This window comes from Anas platyrhynchos, chromosome 2 (assembly GCF_047663525.1).
Source record: "Anas platyrhynchos isolate ZD024472 breed Pekin duck chromosome 2, IASCAAS_PekinDuck_T2T, whole genome shotgun sequence".
In the NCBI taxonomy this organism is placed as follows: Eukaryota; Metazoa; Chordata; class Aves; order Anseriformes; family Anatidae; genus Anas; species Anas platyrhynchos.
Genome location: NC_092588.1, coordinates 58,273,746 through 58,296,965, shown reverse-complemented (window position 1 = coordinate 58,296,965; position 23,220 = coordinate 58,273,746). Strand labels below are relative to the sequence as shown.

The window sequence follows — 23,220 nt, the reverse complement described above, 5'->3', positions numbered from 1 at the left end:
ATGACTAAAAAATAAAATACATTTGCATTAGGAAGACTGAACAGTTTTCTTCAGATATATGCTTAAATTTTATAACCTCTAACCAATTGTGCTTAAAAGCTAATCACATTTTAGCATGGTACCAACAGTACTGCTTCAAACCAGTCTGCTCTTTTGAGATTTTAATTGCTCTCCTTACCAAATAAAAATCTTGCTACCTTGAAGAGGAATTTGATTCACCTCTTCCCTCATTTCATAAATTCCAAGAAAGGAGAACTATTTTTTTTTTTTTTGGACATAACAGTACACAAAATGTGAAGAATTTAGAGGTAACCTGATACCTTATAACATGAAAGATAGAACAAGAGATTATTGGAGGCAACAGTTTGCCTCTTTTATGTTTAGCCACAGCTGAGGAGTATGAATAGTCTTCCATATTTCTCATGAACAAATCACATGGTATTTTGGTGAAAATCCTTGAAAAATTCAATTCCTACACGCATCCATAATTTCCTTCTTCTTAATGAGCTACAAAAATCCCCATTCTTTACCTTCTTTGCATCATCTGCCACAGGAATCGTGTTGGTTTTGCTCAGTTCTTTCACAGGTTCTTGTTCAGGAAATGTTAACTGGTTTAGGTCTTGTTTTATATGATATATTTCTGAGCAACTGCATTCGGTTTTCCAAGTAGTTACATTTTCTAAATTTTCCTTCTCACTTACTAAATCTTGATTTAACTTTTTAAGCATACTCATTTCTTTTACAACGTTGTCTAATTTTATTCTCAATTGCCTTGCTTCCTCTCGGGCTTTATTTCTTTCTGCCCTAACTTTGCTCCATTTCTCCCTCCAGTTAGCAGTACAATCTGACCACCAGCGCATGGTCTTCTCCATTTGTGCAGCTCTGGCTTTGACTTCTTCCAGTTCCCGAATTTTTACTGCTTCAAAAATTTCCAAATCGCTGCTGTAATTCATATGCATACATGTATAATTAGATGAATATGGATAGAAATGTTGAGATGGAAGATTTGAATTACACATATTGCCATCTGGTTGGCGAACTTCAGCTGATTTATAAGGCTGTCTTGGTTGGGTCCTAAAAACCTGCATCTCTTCCATTATTTTCTGAAAAGAGCCTATGTTCATGTTTTGATTCATAATATAATTTCACTCCTAAAAAAGACAAAGATAATATTTTAGCTTTGCTCAGTTAAATTATGTTTTATGAATAACCTCAAACAGTATTTTGTTTTACTGTTATACTGTTTACTGTATAATGATATAATCTTATTAATAATACTGTTAGGCATTTAGCAGTATATTTCATTAAGAAATAGCTATGAAAATATATTTTATGTAACATTTTTGAGTACAGCATAAATAGACATACTTATTACTTGTTAGGAATTCCTAGAAATAACTAGGAGTTGTTACCAAAGGAAATGTCATTTGATATGCTTTCAAAAATTTCTGAAACTAAAAAAAATTATGCAAATACCTTCTTCCTTCAAGATAAGATTAAATTGAATCAATATATGTTTTAAATGTCTAGTAAGATGAAAGGATTTAGCTACATCTACAGTCACAGATTCATTTGCCTTCTTTCTTAGACTATGGAACTTCATACTAAGCAAAACTTACCTAGTAATTTATCTACATAAGCAAAAAAAAAAAAAAAAAAAAAAACAATTCACATTTGGATACTCCTTGTTTCACAAGAAAAAGAAAATCAAGAATCTTTATGGTGTGCTTTATTTTGCTATCTACATTCCAGAAACTGTCCAGAAAGTGTATTCACTTATTATGCTTGAAAGAATATCAACATCCTATCAGTAAATCTTGCTGCTCTCTTTCATTATTTATCCACTATTACTCATTTGCCCAGAGGAAAATCAACACCTCAGAAATTGCTTTCCTATCCCATTGCTAAAACAATGATGATATGGAAAAGCTGTAGTCACTTTTTTTTTTTCCTCTCGGTTAAAATAAAACAAAACAAAACAACACAAAACAAAACATCTTGCTATACCAATAGAAGACTAAATTGTTTAAAGTAAAAAAAAAAATCTTATATTCCAACGTCCTTGTTTAATATAAATAATGTTTATATGCTACAGTGATTAGCATTAACACCTGTATTTGAAATGTAGAAAATAAATGCAGTAAACAAATCATTGAAGAGTGGATAGTTTTGACATTATGGTTCTTTCATGTTTCATTTCAGTTTCTGAATTTTCCGATTCCATTTTCTCAGCTGTTACCAACTTTTCAGTACTTTCCAGGACATTTACTTGCCACTCATAAGAAGGTTCTGGAGAATTGTGGTAGATGACTGGAGAAAAGGAAAAACGTGGACAAATAGACTCCAACTCCCTTTATTGTCACTCTCTGGTTAGCACCAGCAACCCACACAACAACACTACACAGCTGCATAACAGCCATTGCCAAAGCTTAATCAAGGTAGTCTTTTCCTTGTTTCCTGATCTCTTTCCAGAACTGTCATCTGAATAAACCCTACCCAAAACACAAAGATATCCCCACACATGATTTTGAAAGAGGCCCATTAGAGCCAAAATAATTAAATATTAAAATCTTACTGTAGTTTGTTACTTTAATTTTTGTTTTGTGGTAATGCATTTTTTTTCCTAAAGTGTTGGAAAAAAGGTAGGAAAAAAAGGTCGGAAGGAAGGGAGGGAGGGAGGAAAGGAGGAAAGAAGAACAAGAAAGAAAACAAGAAAGCAGGAAAGCAAGAAAGCAAGCAAGAAAGAAAGGAAGAAAGAGAGAGAGAAAGAGAGAAAATTTTATTTAAAATGAAAGTCATTTTTTATTTTTTAGTAGTGAAAAAACTCACATTTTTTGATTCTGTCCAAGAACAATAGTATTTGTGGAGACATTCACTACTATGTTGATAATCAGTATTTTTGTTTTGTTTTGTTTTGTTTTGTTTCTGTTTTAATGGATATTGCTAGTGGCTTTATATATTCACTGGAAGAAGGAACAACTTGAAAAGTGTACAGTTTACAAATATTTACGTATCTGAAAAGTTGGAGAATAAAAAAAAAAAAGAGAGAGAGAAGATGGAAATCATTTAAATCATTTGCTTTGGCTGAAACTTCAGAAGTCCTGAGAAGAGAACAAGACCTTTAAGAATCAGAACAGCCTGTTGCTGTGGTTTCATTATTGGTTTAAGGCAATGTAACTGCAAACTGCTGTCATACCATTGGCCTCATCCGCTGACCATGAATTCTTGGCCATCCTCCACTGTGTTGGCTGAAATTAGATCAGGTTCATCAGATCAGACTTACCAGTCCAAGTTGAAGCTGCTAATTTTTGAAGCTGACTTGTAGCTTAACTACCACAGCTGAGTAGCTCCAAGACTTCAAAGAGTTTTGTGAAACATCGAAATGTGCCAGCACATTTCATCCTGAATAACTGATCCTAACTTTGTACCTAAATGTCCAATAAATTAAGAGTCAAAAGAAATGACTCTTCCTTCAGAAAATACTAGTGGTGACTTAGTCTGAGATGGTAAGGAATACCAGATATTCATATTTGTCTTAACTTCCCTGTGTGTTTTTCAGAAAACCTAACCAAAACTGATTTTTAGAAATCCCCTGTAAGACTGTAGGAGGTAGAACAGTGTCTTAGCTTTTTATTTATTTATTTATCATTAAAAGAAACATTTGTCAACATAATTCATTTCAGTGGCTGGCTGATGTAAGGTAAAAACACAGATATTTTGAGTACTGTGTTCAGCTCTGGGGCCCACAGCACAAGAAGGACATAGACCTATTAGCATGAGTACAGAGGAGGGCCATAAGAACAATCAAAGGACTAGAACAACTCTCCTATAAAGACAGGCTGAGAAGGTTGAGATTGTTCAGCTTGGAGTAGAGAAGGCTACTGAGAGACATTATAGTGGCCTTCCACCTAAAGGGGGCCTACGGGAAAGCTCGGGAGGGACTGTGTCAGGTAGTGCAGTGGGTATACAAAGGTTAATGGCTTTAAACAAACAAAAAAATAGATTAGATATTAGGAAGAAATTCCTTACTGTGCAGGTGGGTGAGGCACTGAAACACGTTGCCCAGAGAAGCTCTGGATGACCCATCTTTGGAAGTGTTCATTGCCAGGTTGGATGGGGCTATGGGCAGCCTGGTCTAGAGCTACAGATTATACAGGTCTACAGATAATAATCTACAGATTATATAGGTCAATAGCACAAACAATACAAAAGATGAAATTAGAATCCACACTGAATACAGCTTTCAGCATGGCTAATTTCTAGGGGAGAAATAAATAAAAGACAAAAATATTTAGCCCTGTTACCCCATTATAAACAAGATAAATGTACATATATTGTTGACTTCATAAAGATGTTGTGCTTATACTGGTTAAAAACGACTGTTTAATTGGTATCTGACCATGCTATCTGACCAGCTCTGCTGCAGTAGACAGTAGATCAGTGATTAGGACAGAAAACCTTGACTTTGGTCTCCCTTTTGACAGAGGGAAGTCAGCAAATCATTAATACTTGCATATATTTTCCCATTTGTAAAATGAGGATAATTTACTGCTTGAAACAAACATTGAGAAGCTTTGCCCATTTTTACATTACATATTGTTATTGCTAGATGTCCATGTTTTTTCTTTTCAAGTAGGAATGACAGCACTGAAGGACCTACATTCTTGAACCTGCGGAAATATTCTAGTGGAAATATGACTGAAATATTTTGATGTTTCACTATATAGAAACATATAAAATTTCTTTGGTGAGATAGCCTGTTTTCACCCTCTTATATGTACTAAATAATAATAATAATAATAATAATAATAATAAATTAGTAGCTTTCATTGCTTGGTCAGATTGCCTTGTTCTGTCTCATTTGTACACAATACAGACAATAAATATTATCACTGAAGCACAGAGGAAGACGTAAAGCCAAATTCTCAAAAATAAAAGAACAAAAAGTAACTAGAGGCCATGATTCACTAAAGACTTTTCAGATTTCATTTCATCTATTTCTCTCATGTAATTTAACTTACAAGTTTTATCACTTAATAAAAACAAACAAATAAAAACAAAACAGGTGTACAGAAGTGCAACACTTATTTGAAGACTTTTAGATACATTTTTGGTTTAGATATATTTTTGGTTTACTGAGCAAGGTGCAGTGCCCTATAATTTAACACTACATTTAACAGAGTATTTAGAATGTGGGAAGGGCAGTTCATGACTCAGTGTAATTTTATTAATTGTAATCAGGAAAAATTAATCTCACTACCATATTTACTTTGTTAAATTTCCATTATATTTTATACTGAAGCATCCATAGGTCTTCTGGATGCAGGCCTGCTCTCAAAGTAAAAGGGTGTTTTTCCATTGACCTTAATGGAAGTAGGATTTTCTGCTTTGCATAATTGCTGTACTTCCATAACCAGTATTAGTCAGCTCCCGAAAAGTCATCCCCTCCATTCTCACACATTCTCAGTCTTACACTTTCTTTTGACTAGTTATTTTTTCCTGTTAATGAAGTAATCAGATCAAACAGATGCAACATTTCCATCTAGTAATTTGTCAGCTTTATCAGTGCCCTCACATATTTTCACAAGAGTCTGCATGAAACAGTGTTTCCACAAAACACATGGTAGAGGTGGAAGGAAAGTAGGACTGTCCCTTTTGACAGCATCATAGAATTGCATTCAATCTATATAGATCACAGAATTATAGAAGCAGTATCAATAAAAGATAAGCAAGAAATTGTTATGCAACTGACAAAAAAACAAAAACACTATATAAGCTATACCATATTACATTTAAAACTCAGTGCTTGGTTTTTATTTTGGAAAACAAAACAAAACAAAACAAAGAAGCAAACAAAAAAACATAAGCTAAAGTGAGCTTTTGGCTGTCAGCTTCCTTTTGTGGGAAACCACTAATGTGTATTGTGCAGATCCATTGAAGTAACTCTAACTAGGAACATCAGCCTCTAAGAACATGGGGGATGAAAGCAGATGAACTACCCCTTAAAATGCCATACCTCATTGTGATGGCATTTCCAAACTTTTTTTTTTTTTAATGTAATGTTTATTTTCTTCAGATATTTTTCAGAAACATTTTCATTTAATCTGAAGACTAATAGCTTTCTGTGAGTGTTGAAACAAAATATTAATAGTAGCAAGGATAGATATTCTTATGCAGCTAGTTTAATATCCATGCTTGACTGTTGTAAACCAACTCTGATAAAAATAGCAATGGGAATTCAATTTCAGCTATGAAAGCTAAGACTTGAGCTTGTATCTATTTTAACAGAAATAGACTGAATATGAATCCTGAAAGGAAGCAAAGGTTTAAAATTAAAATCTTCTGATTTTTAGCAGAGTGCCTGAAGCGATCAGGATCTCATGATTCCAGATGGATGATTAGGATGGACTTTTTTATGTCAATGGGATCTTTCATGTTACTAAACAAAACTGCACTGACGAAATAAAAAGCAAAATGTTTAATTTAAGACAGTCATAATCCCCTGGTTGACAATGAATACTTAGTCATCCTTTTAGCTATCATGATACTTTCAAAAAATTTCCCTTCTCTGGTATATGACTGCTTCATAGAAAAATAAGTCACAGTAAAACATTTCACATCTACGTTGAATTTTGGTTATATTTTATAGGTGACAGTTTTCAATCTGTTCCAGGGACAATCAAGAAAAATGTCTGAGGTGTATCTGAAAGATAATAAAGATAAGAAAGCATTCATTTTGTTACAGATGCAGACCTCTAAACATCAGAAATTTGCTGAGTCTGATAATGGAGAAGAAGAAAAAATGCTGTCTGCAGCTAGTTTGAAAGTTTCCAGCTTGAGTTTGCAGCAGTAGACAAGCTAGCTCAGCAGATGGAACTTGATGAGTGTAATTTACTTAATAAAAGATAATTAGATGGAAAGATAAGATGAAGTTAGGGAAGTAGATGAAAGTGGGGATTTTCTGTCCTGTGAAATCTTATGGTAGTTCCACCTGTTTAACAATTCAGGGATAAGAAGTAACACAGAGTCCCTTTTAGAGTAGTTTTCTTAACTAAATAATCTAATGTATGTAATATATAGGAATCAACATTCATGTTATCATGTGAGTGGGGTGAGGACAGCATAAGGGAGTTAGAGAAACAGATCTGATGGTTATAAGAGGAAAGAAGAAACATACAGATAATTGGCAAACAAAACAAGGAATCTATCTACACCATATTTCATTATATTACAACCTTTGCTTATTTATGATCATAAACAATTGTAACGAAAAAGAACAGCTCTAGATTTATTATCCCAGATTACTATTATGGGCAAAGAGAAATGTAATAAACCTGGTAATACAGTTGGCAAAATCACCAGAAGTGAAAAGAATTATTACACTTCCCTTGTTTTAATTCATGCTCATTGAAATCAGCTTTTCCAGTAAGTTCACTATCAGAGGATAGCATTTCAACATCCCTCTGCATCCCATACTGCATGACTTAACCTGTAGTTACATCTCTTATGCCTTCATAGGCTTCAGCCAAACTTCTTTTTAAAGGAATCCCATATCTTAACAGAAAGTGTCTAGTTCAGATGAAGCCAGTTAATCTTCTTTTGTCTAATCTACTAAAAATAATTAAATATATATATATATATATATATATATATATATATATAAAAGTCAAAACTACATGTGTTTTTTGAAAGTGCTACTGGAAAGTCAGAACTTCACATGATATTGCTACAGCTGTTTAAAAACAATAATAAGAAGAACAAAAGTAATTTTCATTTACTCCAGGTGCTGCAAAAGCGTGTGAACTTATGTCCATGGGGGGAAAAAATAAAGAAATAGATTTTTGTAAAAATCAGTTATAGCTTGGGAGTGTGATCATATTTGGGGCTTTTAGGTTGTTTGAGTTAGTTCTTTGGTTTAGCATGTTATTTCCCCTACAATGGAAAAAAGGCCTGGAGGAGGTGGGTGGGAAAAACAGGGAAGAACACTGACTGTCCTTCCCTGAAAACTTTGCTCTATATGCAGGGCTGCCAACAATGGAGACATTAATTCATAAAAGGGGAATGTACATCGCCAGGTAACAAGTGACAGGACAAACAGAGAGTGTAAAGTGAGTTGGGACACCCATCTGCCTACCTCTCTGCTGACAGCAGTGTGGATCACAGACAGGAGTGCACAGTGAGTGGGGAATTATAGAGAGAAAGCTGCAACTATATCAGTAAAGACTAGCACAATTTTACAGCAGAGATTGGTGGCTCAGAGCAAAACTGAGTTTAGAGATGTGGAAGTGGCTTTGAAGCATAGAGTCACTCATGCCTATGCAGATATTTATGCTGTGTGGGATTGTTCAACCCCATGGCTAGAGAGTAGGGTAAAAGGAGAGAGAGAGAAGTAAGTGTTAGGCATGTATGGGAAAGCAAACATACCAGAATTATTTACAGTATAGCTAAATCTAAGAATATGTGTCTACCCACAAAAAAGCCTGCAAATCTTGAGGCACACTGGAGTCAGGTGGCTCGTCGTTTGTCTCAAATAAATGTAGCACAAAATCCTTAGGGCAGAACAAGTAACTGGTTACAGGAATGACTAGGACACACTTGGTTTTACAATTTGCATTCTATTCACAGCTTCCAAATCTCTCTGTCTGTCAAAGTTTATCTCCATTTTACAATTGGCCCCAAATATCTGGACATACGTAACTGGTTGTGGTGGTTTTACCGTGCTGGGCAGCTAAACACCACAACCGCTCTCTCACTCCCCCTCCTTTAGATGAGGAGGGGGAGAAGTAAAGCAAAGAACAACTCACAAGTTGAGATAAGGATAATTTAATTAAAGGGAAATAATAATAACAATTAAATAAAGACTACCATGAACTAAACAATTTAACTAAGGGGAAATAAAAAGGGAAAGAGGAAAAGGGAGGGGAAAAGAAAAAATAAAAAGAAGGGAGGAAAACAAACAAACAAAATAAATGAAGGCTATATAGAAGTGCAGAGGAAAGAAATTACTCTCTACTTCCCACAAATGAGCGATGATTGACCACGTCCTTAAAGCAAGGCCTCAATGCACGCAGCCGGTGTTCGAGAGGAGGACCGACGTTTTCCCAACGAGAGCCCACCCCTCCCCTCTTCTTCCTGTTTCCACCTTTTATTGCTGAGTGTGCCATCACACGGTATGGAATATCGCTTTGATTGGTTTAGGTCAGCTGCCCTGGTGATGTTTCTCTCCTCACTTTTTGCCCACCCTCTAGGAGGGTTAGAGAAAGGCCCAATGCTGTGCCACTGCTGCTCAGCAGTAGACACAACACTGGTGTGATAACACTGCTGTTCCAGCTACAAGTACAGAGTACAGCACTGTATGGGCTGCTGCCGGGAAAGTTAACATTCCAGCCAGACCCAGTACACTGGTCACTCCTAAGATCCTGCTCAGGTTTTGGCTGAACACACAGCTCATGCTAGGGACTAGGAACCAGAAACATTAGCTCAAGAGCAAGAGCAACAAGTGCAGAGTACAAGAAGAAGTAACATCCATTCTGCAGCTGTTCTCACATGCAGTGAGCTGTTCCCTGAAGTCATCATTTCCTGGGGTCTTTGCAGATTTACTGCCTAGCAATTTCTTCAAAATCCACTAGCTTATGGAAACAGTATAGACCAAATTCCAATCTAAAAAGTATAAATATGTCAGCATGCCAAAAAGCTTTTGAACCAGATCCAGGAGCAACCAGACTGCTGAGGCTTTTTTGCTTCCTGGTGTATTACAGGGGACATCCAAATTGTGACAGAGGAGGAAGAATGTGCACTTGCACCATCGTCTTGGTAACTATTTTGCTCACAGGTGCACTAATAAGGAATTAGAACTTGTGGGTTACAGAGTTCATGAATTAATGAAGTATTGAATTAGTAAATTCTAAACTAGTCTATACAAAGAGAATTGAAGTCTTATTTTTATTTGTTGTTTTTGTATTGTTTTTTTTACTGATAATGAGCATAGAAGGTAAAGTTTAATATTTTACTACAGAGTACATTTGTCCTGTAAATTTGGGAGACCTAAATGGACAGTGCCAATGTAAGCACATTGTCATAGTTCCTCAACCTGGGTCTGATCATGATCTCTATTAGAAAGTTAAGAAAAGTGTTATTTTAGAAAATTAAAAGATGTCGATTCCAAGATTTTTGAGTGCACAGCCGAGGATCATTGTGCTTATTTTTTTCCAGAGCTATAAAAATTAAACCATTTTTAAGCAGTTGATGTTGGCTCCAAACACTATATTCTCTACATGTGTTGTAACTAAAAATCAGCCAAAAAAAATGTCCTGAAATAAAGATAAACGATGCAATACTTCCTGTCATAACTTATCTGCTGATCTTTTTTCCCGCTTACACTTCTCTAGCCACATTACTTTTATTATCAAACCTTTGATGCAAATCTTAAAAATCCTCTTATAACTACTTTACATGTCTGATAACTAAAAACAATTATGCTGCAAAAACCATAAAATATAAAGTTATGTTTCTAGCATCATTAAAAAGAACTGTTTTAATGGTTTTGATTTTTTTTGTTATTGTTGCTGTTATTTGTTTTGTGATTATAAAATCACAAGTAAGTGTATGAAAGAAAGAAGTTTTTCCACTATATCAGTTTGGAAAGTTTGGATTGTTCAGTATGTCTTTGGGATCAAATGAAATCACAGCCACAATTAATCAATGTCTTGACACACAAAATAAAGTTATGCAATCTCATCTTCCTTCTATCACCTACGCTCCACTTGAGCTTCTGAAATATAACTGATAATATAAGGCCAAAAACTTAATTCTAAAGTTCCTAAGAAAATAAAACAAAGCCAAAGTAATTAAACTGCCTTAGAGAGCAAGAGTAAACATAGAAATGCTAGAAGTTTTACACATATTGTACAGATCTGGTCAAATATAAAATAGTTTTAAAACTGTGTATCACTTTTTTGCTCATTATTTCCTTATGGTATAAACACCTTTGCCTTTAAATTTAGTTAATTAATTAATAATCCCACTAGAGGATTAATACATATATATATATATATAAAATACAGTAATAATAATAATACAGTAATACTAAAACGGAGTATGACCAAATGTAAGTAAGCACTTGTTAGTAGAATACAGAATCTGTGCAAAAAGAGTCAGATCCCAATTCTGTGTTGATCACCACCAGATGATGGGAGGGAACAATAAGGCAGAGAGAAGGTATATAAATGAGACCTAAGTTTCCATTTGGTGCACTATTGAAAAATATCAAAGTTTGTTAACTACCTAAGTAGCCAAAACATTTCAATACAAGAAAGTAACTTCAGGAACATTTCTGTAGAAAAAAAATGCATTTTTCTAGGGTATAAAATGCTGTGACAAAGTGAGCTATACTCTGACTGACAGTGTAATAGCACATTTTCTGTGGTTCTTCAGAAACACTTTGTCACAGCATTTTATATCCTATAAATCTTTATATTCCCAGGAGAAAAGGTAAAGGATGAGCATTAAAGATACTGACTAAAATGTAATAAGCCACAGAGGGATTAATAAGTGAAAAGAAATATTTTTTCATGCTGGAATTTAGTCTGGAATAGGTGATGGGTTTCTTTTTTATTCAGAAACTAAACAAGATTATTCAGAAACCAAAGGAAAATAAAGCAATCACCAGAATGCTGCAATAAGCATTTTACACTATAAAACAATATTAAGTATAATGCTACCTGATATTCCAGTCTTTATCATAAGAAACAAATAAACAAACAAACAAAAAAAAAAAAAACTATGACTCTGGAGGAATCCTTGTTAATAGTAGCTTACATCAGCTTTCTTCTGCTGAAGGTTTTCGCAATTCACACAAAGACATGTAGAGTAAATTGATATATATAGATATATAAACTGATTTAAACAGATTTATATATAATTTGTAACTTCACAAAGCGAAATGTGAAGAAGTCTTGTGTGGCCCTCAAGCTGGCCACACCATTCTCATTGACAGTTTATCCTCATCTCCTATCCTTCCCCATAAACTACTCCAACGTCTGAAATAAGATTTACAGTTCCAAGTGGAAGTGGTCCTGCCCCACTTTAAGGAAAATTAAGGGAAGCTTTTCAGGAAAGAGAAGAAAGAGGAGGGAAGGGAATTATTATTATTATTATTATTAATAATAATAATAATAATAATAATTTATCATTATTTATACTTATATACTTTATACTTATAATTATTATATTATAATAATTATAGGCCCTGTTTAGGTACTTGAAGACTGCTGTAAGGTCTTTATTATATTATTTAATATATAATTATATAATTTATTATTATATTATAATAATTATAATAATATATTATTAATTATTATTATTAATAACAACAACAACAACAACAGCTTTCGCTCTGACAGATAAAACAGAAATTTCTCTTGAAAGAAATGATGTGATGTATATAAACCCTGAGTAATCTGCACTATTTGACCTGCTTCAAGCAGGGGGCTTGGATTGGGTGAACTCTTGTCATCCCCTCTAACCTCATCATTCTCTGAGAAGTGCAATTTGTGAGGAGCTGTGCATGTCCACCTCTCCTAACAGCGCTGCTGTAACAGCCAAGGAACAAGAATGAATCAAGAGTTTTTAATCTTTTTGAATATATAACTTGCAGCTAAATGGCTTGAAAACCACTATATAAGGAGTAGAGGATCCTGTGAAAACACTAATCCTAGAAGCAGCATATCCCAATTGTTACCACAAATAGTATCTCCACATTTTTGATATCTACAACTCTTCCAGGTAATTTATTTTTAAAAAAGAAAGTTATTTTGTAATCTTAATGGAATAACTGTTAATGCAAATAAATAAATAAATAAAAATAATAATTAACATGTTTTTCATGTGGACATATATATGCTTTGGAACTTTGTTCTAACAAACTCAATTACTGAACTTTTAAAATCCAGCAGCAGATTATGCACAGAACACATTTGCTTTCAATATGGCAATTAACATTAATAAAAACATCATATTGTAAATAACAAATCATTCTTGTGATTAGCATCAGAATTCTCTCACACACAGAAAAAAATAATGTTATGTTTCTGTAAGAATTCAGTGACATATGGAAAAGATTTTCTCTGAACTATTTTCCTATTTAAACAATTTTCACTCTAGTGATTGAAAGAAAAACCCAGACTATCTGTTTCAAAAGGACTGTTAAATTATCTTTATTTGTTATTCAAGGGCAGTAATGTGTTTTCCTGCAGTTTTCTTGTTTCCATTTAAGATTAAAAACAAACAAACAAACAAACAAAAACACACTACAAAGCATGCAACAGATAACAGTGACATTTTTAAGACAGCTAGGCTCTACTCCCCCATATCTCTAATTTGCTAAAAGTTTGATATTTTTATTGGATTTATGAAACATATCAGGATCTATGCACTCATCCACGAAACAAATACATACATTTTAGAAAAAAATATAAAATATCTTGAGATATAAAGCGTAATTGTGTTTAGCAACTTACAGTTTTTTATCTTTCCCACATCTATTATTGCAAGTGTACAGGCTCCTTGTTTCCAAAAAACAAAGGAATAGAAATGCTGGCACACAAAGAAAAAAAAAAAGTTCTTAAAATAAGAGAGGCTCAAAGGAATATATGCTCCTCCCAAGCCAGATAAAACTTGAGTCTATAAACATAGACTAAGTACTTAAAATTTGTAATACTTTAATACTTGGATACCCTAGAGTCAAAGGGCAACCTGTAAAAAAAGACATTGGGCATATGCAAAACCAGAGACATTTAATCAGTTAAGTATGAGCAAAGATGAAGAAAAGTTGAATCCCCCCAAAATACTACTATAAAATAAAGAACTATTCTTTGTGACTAAGAACTGTTACATTGTATTTCACATAAATTAGATTTTCTTGAGGTAGAAGGGCAGCAGATTGTTCAAATCCAAATCCTTTTGAAAGATTAGTGTATTGTTTTGTTTTTCATCTTGACGTATTTCTCCTCCTTTCTGAGAAAAGATCCACAGATCATGACTAATTATTCTCGGGGATGGACTCCGATTCTTATATGAGGTAGAGGTCCAGGTGGAGACTGCAGCATTCCTAAGGGGTTGGTATTGGAAATAGTACTATTTAACATACTTGGCAGCATGGATAATGGGGCTGAGTGCACACTAACCTAGTGTCTCAACAATACTAAATTGAGTGGTGTGGTCAATGCAGTGGAAGGAAGTGTCCCCCATCCAGAGGGACCCTGACAAGTTCAAGACTTGTTATTTGCCCGTGCAAATAATATGCAGCTCAACAAGGCCCCTGCACCTTGGTTGGAGTAATTCCAAGCACAAATACAGGGTGGGTGGTGAGTGGATAGAGAGCAGCCCTGCAGAGAAGGACTTGGGGGTGCTGAAAAACTCATCATGAGCCACTAACATGTGCTTGCAGCTGTAAGGAATGTTCCAGCAATTCATGTCAATAGATGGTTTGAAGGGTAAACCTTGAGTCTCTGATATCTAGGGGGTTTCAGAATAACTGCTAACTATTGTGACTATTGCATGGGACGCTACATAAGTCTCTGATATCCAGCCAAGAAGGACAAAGGAGAAGTACAAGGAAAAAGCCTGGGAGGAAGACTACGAGCCTTCAGCACAAGGGACCCCCAGAGGGACTACTGGAGACATACGCATGCACCAGTGGGAGGGTTTGAATTCCGGGAACTAATTATAATAACCCTGCCTTTTCTAGAAGTAGTAATGAATATGCAGTAGTAATGAATATGCCTAGGAGCATAAAAACCAACTGCCTGATGTAACGTGTGTGTGTGTTGGTGGAGCCCAGACTCCCCACGCACCCAGTGCTGTTTACTTGCCTTTTATTGACCCCCCCAAAAAAATCTTATAAAGCTAAATTGACTCGGAATTCATAGCACAGCCCAGAAGCCAAACATATCATGGGGCTGCATGAAAAGAAGTGTACCTAGCAGATTAAGGGAGGTTATTCTCCCCCTGTACTCTGCTCTCATGAGACCCCACCTGGAGTGCTGTATTCAGCTCTGGGGCCTGCAGCAAAAGAAAGACCTGGTCCTGTTAAAGGAAGTTCAGAGGAAGGCCGTGGAGATGCTCAGAAGTCTGGAGCAGCTCTCCTATGAGGAGAGTTGGGTTTACTCAGCCTGGAGAAGAGAAGGCTCCTGTGAGACCTTACAGCAGTCTTCAAGTACCTAAACAGGGCCTACAAAACAGCTGTGGAGGAACACTTTGTCAAGGAGTATCGTGATAGGACAAGGAGTAATATCTTTAAGCCAAAAGAGGGTAGATTTAGATTAGATAGTAGGAAGAAATTCTTCAGGATAAGGGTAGTGAAACATTGGAAAAGACTGGGTGGAGCAGTTGTGGATCACAGTTGTGGAGCAGTTGTCCCATCACTGAAAGTGTTCAAGTAACCTGGTCTAATGGGAGGTATCCCTATCCAAGGAAGTTGAATAGTCCTTAATATCCCTTCCAGCCCAAACCATTCTGTGATGACAAAAAACTTTCTTCTGTTCCTTTTCGTCACTTCCTAAGCTAATTGCATTAGAAGCAAACTAATAGTTTTATTTCAGCTCTAGTGAGGGCCCTGATAGAGCACAGTTTTAAAGGATAACAAAAGAGAATAAAGAGGGATGTGTATAAACCCCAGCTTTTTCCAGGTAAACCTGTTCTGCCAACACAAACTGTGAACATGCAGAACTGTGTGTGAAAAAATGGAGTATAAGATAAACAGGTATTCCCAGATTTCAGACTAATGGTCAATTCTCCTAAACACAGGTGGAAACAATATAAAATAGATGTATCCGTTAGAGCAACAAATAGTGACTTAAAGGAAGCATTTAATTTTCCATAAAGTTCCACAAAACATTATATTTGGGCTGATTTTTGTGGTTTTTTTTTTGTTTGTTTGTTTGTTTTTGAAACTACTACGTCCACTGTGATTCCTGTAAAAGTTATGGGTTATATTATGTCTCTCAATGTGTGAATTGCTTCTGTAAAATATAGGTTTTATAGGCCAATAGGATAATTTGACCGTGGAAGTCTAAGTCTAAGTCTAAGGACCTTATTATTTTCTTCCAATATTAAATAAAAGAAATACATCTAGGTAAAGAAACTTTGCTCTTTGAAGTTATAGTAGGACACGAGGTGCCAATAGTTGGAAGCAGTAACAGAAAACAGAAGCACTTAATGTGATGTTCTTTTCGTAACTAAAAATTTGTCCTAAATTAGATGATACAACATCAATGCTCAATAACTTTCATAATACTTTGTAAGTAATTACTGTTATAGCAGGTTACTGTCATGGATACAGTTTATATTCCATTTTAGGGTAATATGATGCATTCAGTAGGTTGTTTTGGTTTCCCAATGTATGAGTACATTTATAACCCACGTAAATCTTTGTAAAGACTTTGTAAATTGGTTGAGGAAAGAGGCTAAAAATAAACCAAGTTACAAACAGCATGATTGCTTTTTATCTTTTATATCTTTTTTATCTTTTTATTTTTATTCTTCACACCTAGTTACCATTTTTGAATCTGTTGAAATTTTTCCAATAGCTTTGATGGATGGAGTACGTTTTCACCAATAATTTAACTCCTAAAACATTACTAAAACGAAGTGACTGGGTAGAAAGTCAAAGTTCAAAGAAAGAGTCAACATAAGCACTGAAATATTATTAGATATCAGAGAAATTCACACATCATTTTTCATAACGTCCAACAACAGTCCCAACTTGAACAGAAACCTCAACCCTCAAGAAAATTATTTTGGTAAGCTAATATCTCTTATGTCTTTGAAGTTGTGTTCAAGTCCTAAATACAGGCAACATAAATATTTGTGAATACAGATGTTGTCATTTACTACCCATAAGGCCAAAAGCAACTCTGAAATACTGCTTTAAATAATTTGCAGCAAGTTTTCCACACAGGAATATTTTGTTTGATTACAAACCTTCATAATATATCAACCTTAACTTCTATGCATTTGAGCCTGTAGTATCAATATTCACTTCTCAGCCACTACACTTGAAAAAGTTGTATAATTAGATCATTCTGGGAAAACAAAACAAACCAAACAAACAAAAAAACAGTTTCCTAGAACAGAAACAAGCATTAGAGATAAGCCATGTTGGAGGTCAGTCCATTTGGACTTGTATCTATTTCTCATTTAAAACTAATGTTGAGGGCTCCAGCTATGTAGGTTTCCATCCTACCTGACAGCTGACCTAGGGCTTCCCATTTTGCAAGCTTGACTGATAACATTAGGAGGCTTCTCCCTCTGCAACAGCTCATGATCAGTCTTCCTCAGGATGTAGAGTTCCTACTGGATAGTTAAACTTTCTTTGATTATTATAATCTTCAGGATGTTCTGATGAGTGACCTGAAAACCTGGGTTAACTCACGCAAAGGCTGGATTGGTGCAGATGATACTTAGTGCAGATATTTAGTGTATGCTCACTTTGAGCATATGAAAGAACATCTGGTATGAACAAAAACATTAACTTATCAGAGCTGTGTAGAGGTTTCTGATTTTTTTGGGGAGGAAGTTTTCTGGGGAGCCTGAGGTTTTCTTCTGGGAAGTGTTTATTTATTTATTTTACAATACTATTACTGATAATGATCTAACAATACTAATAACACAATCAGTTACCTTCTTTAAGTACAAAATACTTGATACAGAGTGGTTCCTAAGAATCTCACTTCTAGTTGAACTTTACAATTAGAAAAATCAAAATTAGAAAACATAAAGCACACCTGTGACTGCTACTCAAATTTCTAGATGATTTTCCCCTTTCCAATTCTCAATCTCTTTAATTCCTAGTTCAGAAATCCATCTGCTGCAGCACACTGATGGCTGCAGTGATAAGTCACATCTAAAATGGAATATAAACCTGAAATAAAAATATTTTCCTAATTAAAAAAAGGAGCAATAATATAACACACATTCACAAACAAAGACTGCTCTTATTTTGCAATAAATGCAATGAAGTTCCTGTTATCCCAGGATATCCCCTGTTATGCAATCATAATTTTAACATCTTTGTATGTAATAATTTAAAAGAAAATTATTCCTTACCATTTTTGATACTGTTATTGAAGAGAAAGTTGCTGTTGTTGAAGTCATGCTTTTCTTGCCTATTTTTGTTTGCTTATTTTTAAGAGGCTGAGGTTATGGGGGAGGAGAAGAGGAAAATAATTTCACAAACCACCAACACAAATTTACTTTGATAAACTTCCTTTGAAACCAAAAGGCCTACCACCAATGCTCTTCAGCAATTACTATTCAGACACAAGGAGATTCACTGTTATTCAAATTTAAAGTGTTTCTGATTATTTTTTTTCAACAGTTCCACAGAAGAGGCAAAGAACAACCCAGTGCGTAAGTCTTCCTCCTTTGTTTTCACAGAAAACTGAGTAAATTAGTTTAAACCCTCACTGAATGTGACACATATTTCTTAACCCACACTGAAATGAATAACAGTCATAGCCCATTTAGTTGAATGTGTAGGCTAAGCAGGTAGCTTCTACTGTTGTTCAGCTCAGTGGCAGCAGAGCCAGTTGTTGGTGGTCAGTGGCAAAGAATCTCAAAAGACTTCACACAGAGGCACGGTTGTCAGTGTGTTACCACACCACACACAGCTCAGCCAGTACATACATGTACTATCCTGCTTATACAGATGATGACCTATGCTGTGCCAGAAGGCTATCCTTTTGTGGATTTGTCCTGAACTTTTCAGAAAGAGGGAAGGCTCCAGAGATGTGTGGCAGTAATATCTAAGACATGCATTGATCCACAAGGCTAGATCTGCCTTTCGACATGACATTCATAACTGGTTTTAAACATATTTTTTAAAAAAATTTAAACTATTAAAGCCAGTATTAAGTGAAAATCAAAGTTAAAAATATTTAATTCATCTGTCCGTTTTCATCTAGGAAGGCTGTTAATTAATGTGATAACTAAAACAAATATATTCAAGTAAACTTTAAATAAGCTTAAGGTTAACTATTCAGACCAAAGATCATTGTGCCATGAGCATGTTGTCAGTGGTTGGTTGGTTTCCTTTCCCAGACATTACTAACATCAGCATTCTACTATGTAATGCATTACTTGTTTATTTAAAAATGTTAAATTAATCTCACTGATCTGAGAGCCCCTGTAGGTATAACCAAAATGGTCAGCTTTTCCCAAGCAGTACTGAGGACTTTGGAGAAGATCTGGTTTTGATTACATTTTTTCATATTGGTCTATAGATCAGGTCAGTGGGCTCCTTTCAGTTTCAAAAGGGAAGTTGAAACAGACCAATGAAGATTAGAGATTTTTCAGTCACCTTGCACAGTACTTTGCTGAACAAGAATCAGGTCAGAACAAACAATGACACCTGTTCAGCCATATACAATAAGCAATATCACTTAAATGTATGGAGAGGCTTTGTTATTTAAAAAAAAAAAAAAAAAAAAAAGCATCATAACTTTATTATCACATTGCCTTTTTTTTTTTTTTTATGCAACACTATTGCAAAGTAACTTTAGACTGGATAGATTCACTGTCATTTACAGGCATTTTTTCTTGCCTACTTACAAAATGACAGAGTGGGCATTTTTGTTTTAAATGTGAGGAAGTAGAGGCATATCCACTAAATGTCTTAACAAAAGTTAAGTTTTTAATTTTATTCATATTTTGATCAATTCTTGATTTTTTTTTTTATTCTTGACAGCATCTCAAAAGTATTTTCCTTCTGATATCAGAGATAAGAAGTAATTGCCTTATAATTGTAAATATTTATGATCTTTATCTACATAAACATGACCTACTTTCAAATGTAGTTTCATAATGTTGGCAGTAGGGAAAATTAATCACAGATACATGATGCATTGCTTCAGATAAAACATTCCAACACTTATTAAGACACAAAACAGCTTTTCTTCAAAATATGGCTCAGAGTCATTCTGGAAACTAATGGTTTTCCCACCCACATAAGCAGACAAGTAAGAATGTTCAAAAATGCTTTGTTTTCTCTGGGTCAGAGCACATCCTCTTGGCTTGTTCAACTACTCTGTTACAGTTTTATAAGAATTAACAAAATTCTGATGTGAATAGATCTACTCAGTTTTACCAGAATAGTTTTAGAAGCCATCCCTTCTGTAATTCTCTATAAATACTTTTATTTAAAAAGAGATTACTTCTTGTACATTTATATGTACTTATTCTCAATTGTTCTTTTCCACTGTAGTATTTTAACACCAATAATATTTTGTCTTTCAACAGTTCAAGGGTTGGTGGTATTTAAAACTGTAACATAGAACCTTGTGATGACTCCAACTTCACTAAGTCTTTTTTGACAGAAATGTACTTAAGAGAAAATTTATATTTTTGCAAAAGCCATCAGAGAATCATAGAATCATTAAGTTTGGAAAAGATCTCCAAGATCACATGGTCCAACATGTGATTGGACCATGGCTCTTTTACATGGTGGTAGAGGCTCCTCTACCACCAATACAACCCACTAAACCCATCATTCTACTGTTATTACAGTAATCCTCTTTTGTGGTAGGGTTCACTTAAATTCATTAAAAAAAAATATATATATATATATATATATATATTTCTTTATCTTCCCAGTGCCAATGGAATGTCTACGTGTAGTCACATCTAAAGAGGAAAAATTAATTGTATACATAATGGTTACTAAGGCTAGATCCTCCTGTCTACTTTCTTTTGAATATCGTGCTTCAGACAGAGGAGAGGGTAGCATCTTTTTGTCAAAAGATGATACCCTACAGAAGTTATGAAGAAACTTTCAAGTAAACTGAAAATACATTAAAAAAAAAAAATAAAGAAGAGCTTTCAGGGAGCTTCCTCCATGAAACTCATTTAATTTAACCTAATGTCAATCAGACCTAGAATACTCATAGCAGCATGAGCAGAGAGAATCAGGCTGTTCAAGAAAGATAATTTTCACAATAAGTCAGTCAATAATATATTACTAAAAGGACTAGTAAGGGAAAAGGAGTAAAAGTGTACTTTGCTCAGAGAACTGCTTTTCCAAATGAATGTGGAATATGGTTTCTATAAAGCTATAACAGGAAGTTAATTAGAAGATAAAATAGTTTCCATATATTGATATATCTTTTTGTCATGTCAGTTAAATAAAGAAGCATCTTACTTGTACAATTTTTATTAAAAAATAAATAAATAAGTAAAATGGTCTTTTAACAACTTGGAAAATAAAAGTCCAGTAAGGGTCTATACAACATAAATGGACTATTAATAACCATAAAAGTGTTGTTTATGAACTAATTTGGATTTTTTTTTTCTGATATAGAAGCTTACCAGATATAATTTTAGCCACGATAAAGACCTGTTTTGGGAATGCAGGAAAATCTTTTACATTAAAGCAGCCCTTGAAAATGCATGAGATTAATGTTCGGTTTTCAATTATGGTTATAACTCTTTAAGTTAGTAGAGCAAAAGATTCAAAGTTGAGAAAGAAAGCATGTAAGAAAGCGTGTAAGAAAGCGTGTAAGAAAAAGGAGTCTAGACAATCCTTGCAGAGATGGACTCAGAATTTATAGGCATAAGAGTTATGAATCAATCCATGCTAGGAAAACAAAGCACACAAACTGAAGTTGATCACTTCAATTTCAGAGTTATTCAAGAGTTTGTTGTTTACTTTCTTTTCTCTATTTTGCTACAATGTAATTTAACATAAATGCAAGTGCTTATCTCTGTTTTCCATAGGATTTCCTTTAAAACTGCTGTTTCCAAATGCAGTTTGCTTGGAACTCCATCATAGAAAGGAAATTGCTTTGCCACCTACTTAATGAGATGGATCACACTTTTGGAGTGCATAGTACTGTATAATCAGACTCCCAGTAATGATAATGACGTTAGTAACAGGAACCCTTATATAGGTGTCTATATTAACAGACACCTATATATAGGTGTCTATATAAACAATTTAGAGTCAGAAGGAACTGCTTCCTCCTCTGTAATCTCTAGGTATCCTCTAGGGAGCCAAATTTCATACTCTCTTAAGTATACTTCTATTGGACCACACAAACAGAACAGAACAAATCCTTGGAACAGAAAAGTTAATAAAAAGTGTCACACAAGTATAATTATTAATTATATATATATATATATATATATATAATTAATTAATCTGATTATTATATATATTATACATATTAAACTTGATGTCAGAGTGTTCAGGTGCTTGTTTGCAAGTGGATGAAATCAAACCCAACAATGACAAGATTTAGTTTTGTACACTTTAAAGCACACGATACATATGCTTGTTTAAATAAACAATTAATGTAGCCTGAAAGTTAGTTTGACTTGCTTTTTTTTTTCCCCCCTTGGAATGCTGACAATTCTTTATTCAATTGTACTGCTATGACAACTTCTTCATTTATCAGCAATTGACATATGTTTAAAAAATATATAAAAAAAAAAAAGTAGAAAGCAACATTTAAATTTAAAATAATATGTACCTCATTGTTACAATATTTACAGCTACAAAAATATAGCTAGTTGAATTAAAATTTGCTCTAGGAAAAAAATAGTTTTTTCCTGATAGAAAGTTGCCCTTACTCTCCATATGTACTTGCCTATTATATTTCAGAGGAAAAGCACCAACTAAAATTTGTGCAGTAAAAGTGGTAGGAGACAAGTTATTTTATTCTTACAAAAAGCAATGTGGAACATGAAAATTTGTGTTGATAAATTCTGCAGATATTAGTGGAATAATATCTGAATTCTATATCAGATATTATTCCACTAATATATATAGAATTATTATTATGGATAACAACTGCTAGTCTCTTCAACCCACAGATTAGCCAACCAGTAGAATAATAAATTTGTACGTTTTAAATGATTTCAAGATCCACCCCTCTTGGTGCTGAAGTCAACCACAATGATTTAAGTCTGCTTATTACCAGCTGCTTTAAATTATTAATTTTCTGATGAATTTATTTCTCAGTTTTACCTGAAGTAAATATCAATACTTTAGATTTAATTTAGAAATCTGGCCTTAATAAAAAGCAGGCTATGTGCACATACGTAAAAATGACAGACATGTTATTTCATTATTTTTTCCACTCAAAGGTTTTTGAGAATTCTCTGGAATGTTTTTTTTTTTTTTTGATGTAGGTATGACTAATTCCACTGATACCTAATATTTTATAG

At 34.2% G+C, this 23,220-nt stretch overlaps 1 protein-coding gene across 8 annotated transcripts in view; it reads right to left on the bottom strand.

Annotated features, from left to right (window-relative positions):
- Window positions 1–23,220, bottom strand: part of CCDC102B (coiled-coil domain containing 102B) — a 162,666-nt gene that overhangs the window by 138,191 nt on the left and 1,255 nt on the right. For 7 of the 8 annotated variants that reach the window (XM_072034801.1, XM_027451913.3, XM_072034806.1 and 4 more), the window contains one exon: window positions 531–1,151. In XM_072034801.1, coding sequence (XP_071890902.1) covers window positions 531–1,136 — 606 coding nt within the window. In that variant the 5' untranslated portion in view covers window positions 1,137–1,151. Of the gene's footprint in view, window positions 1–530; window positions 1,152–3,283; window positions 3,400–23,220 lie in introns of those variants that run through there. The other variant, XM_072034804.1, reaches the window with a different exon arrangement.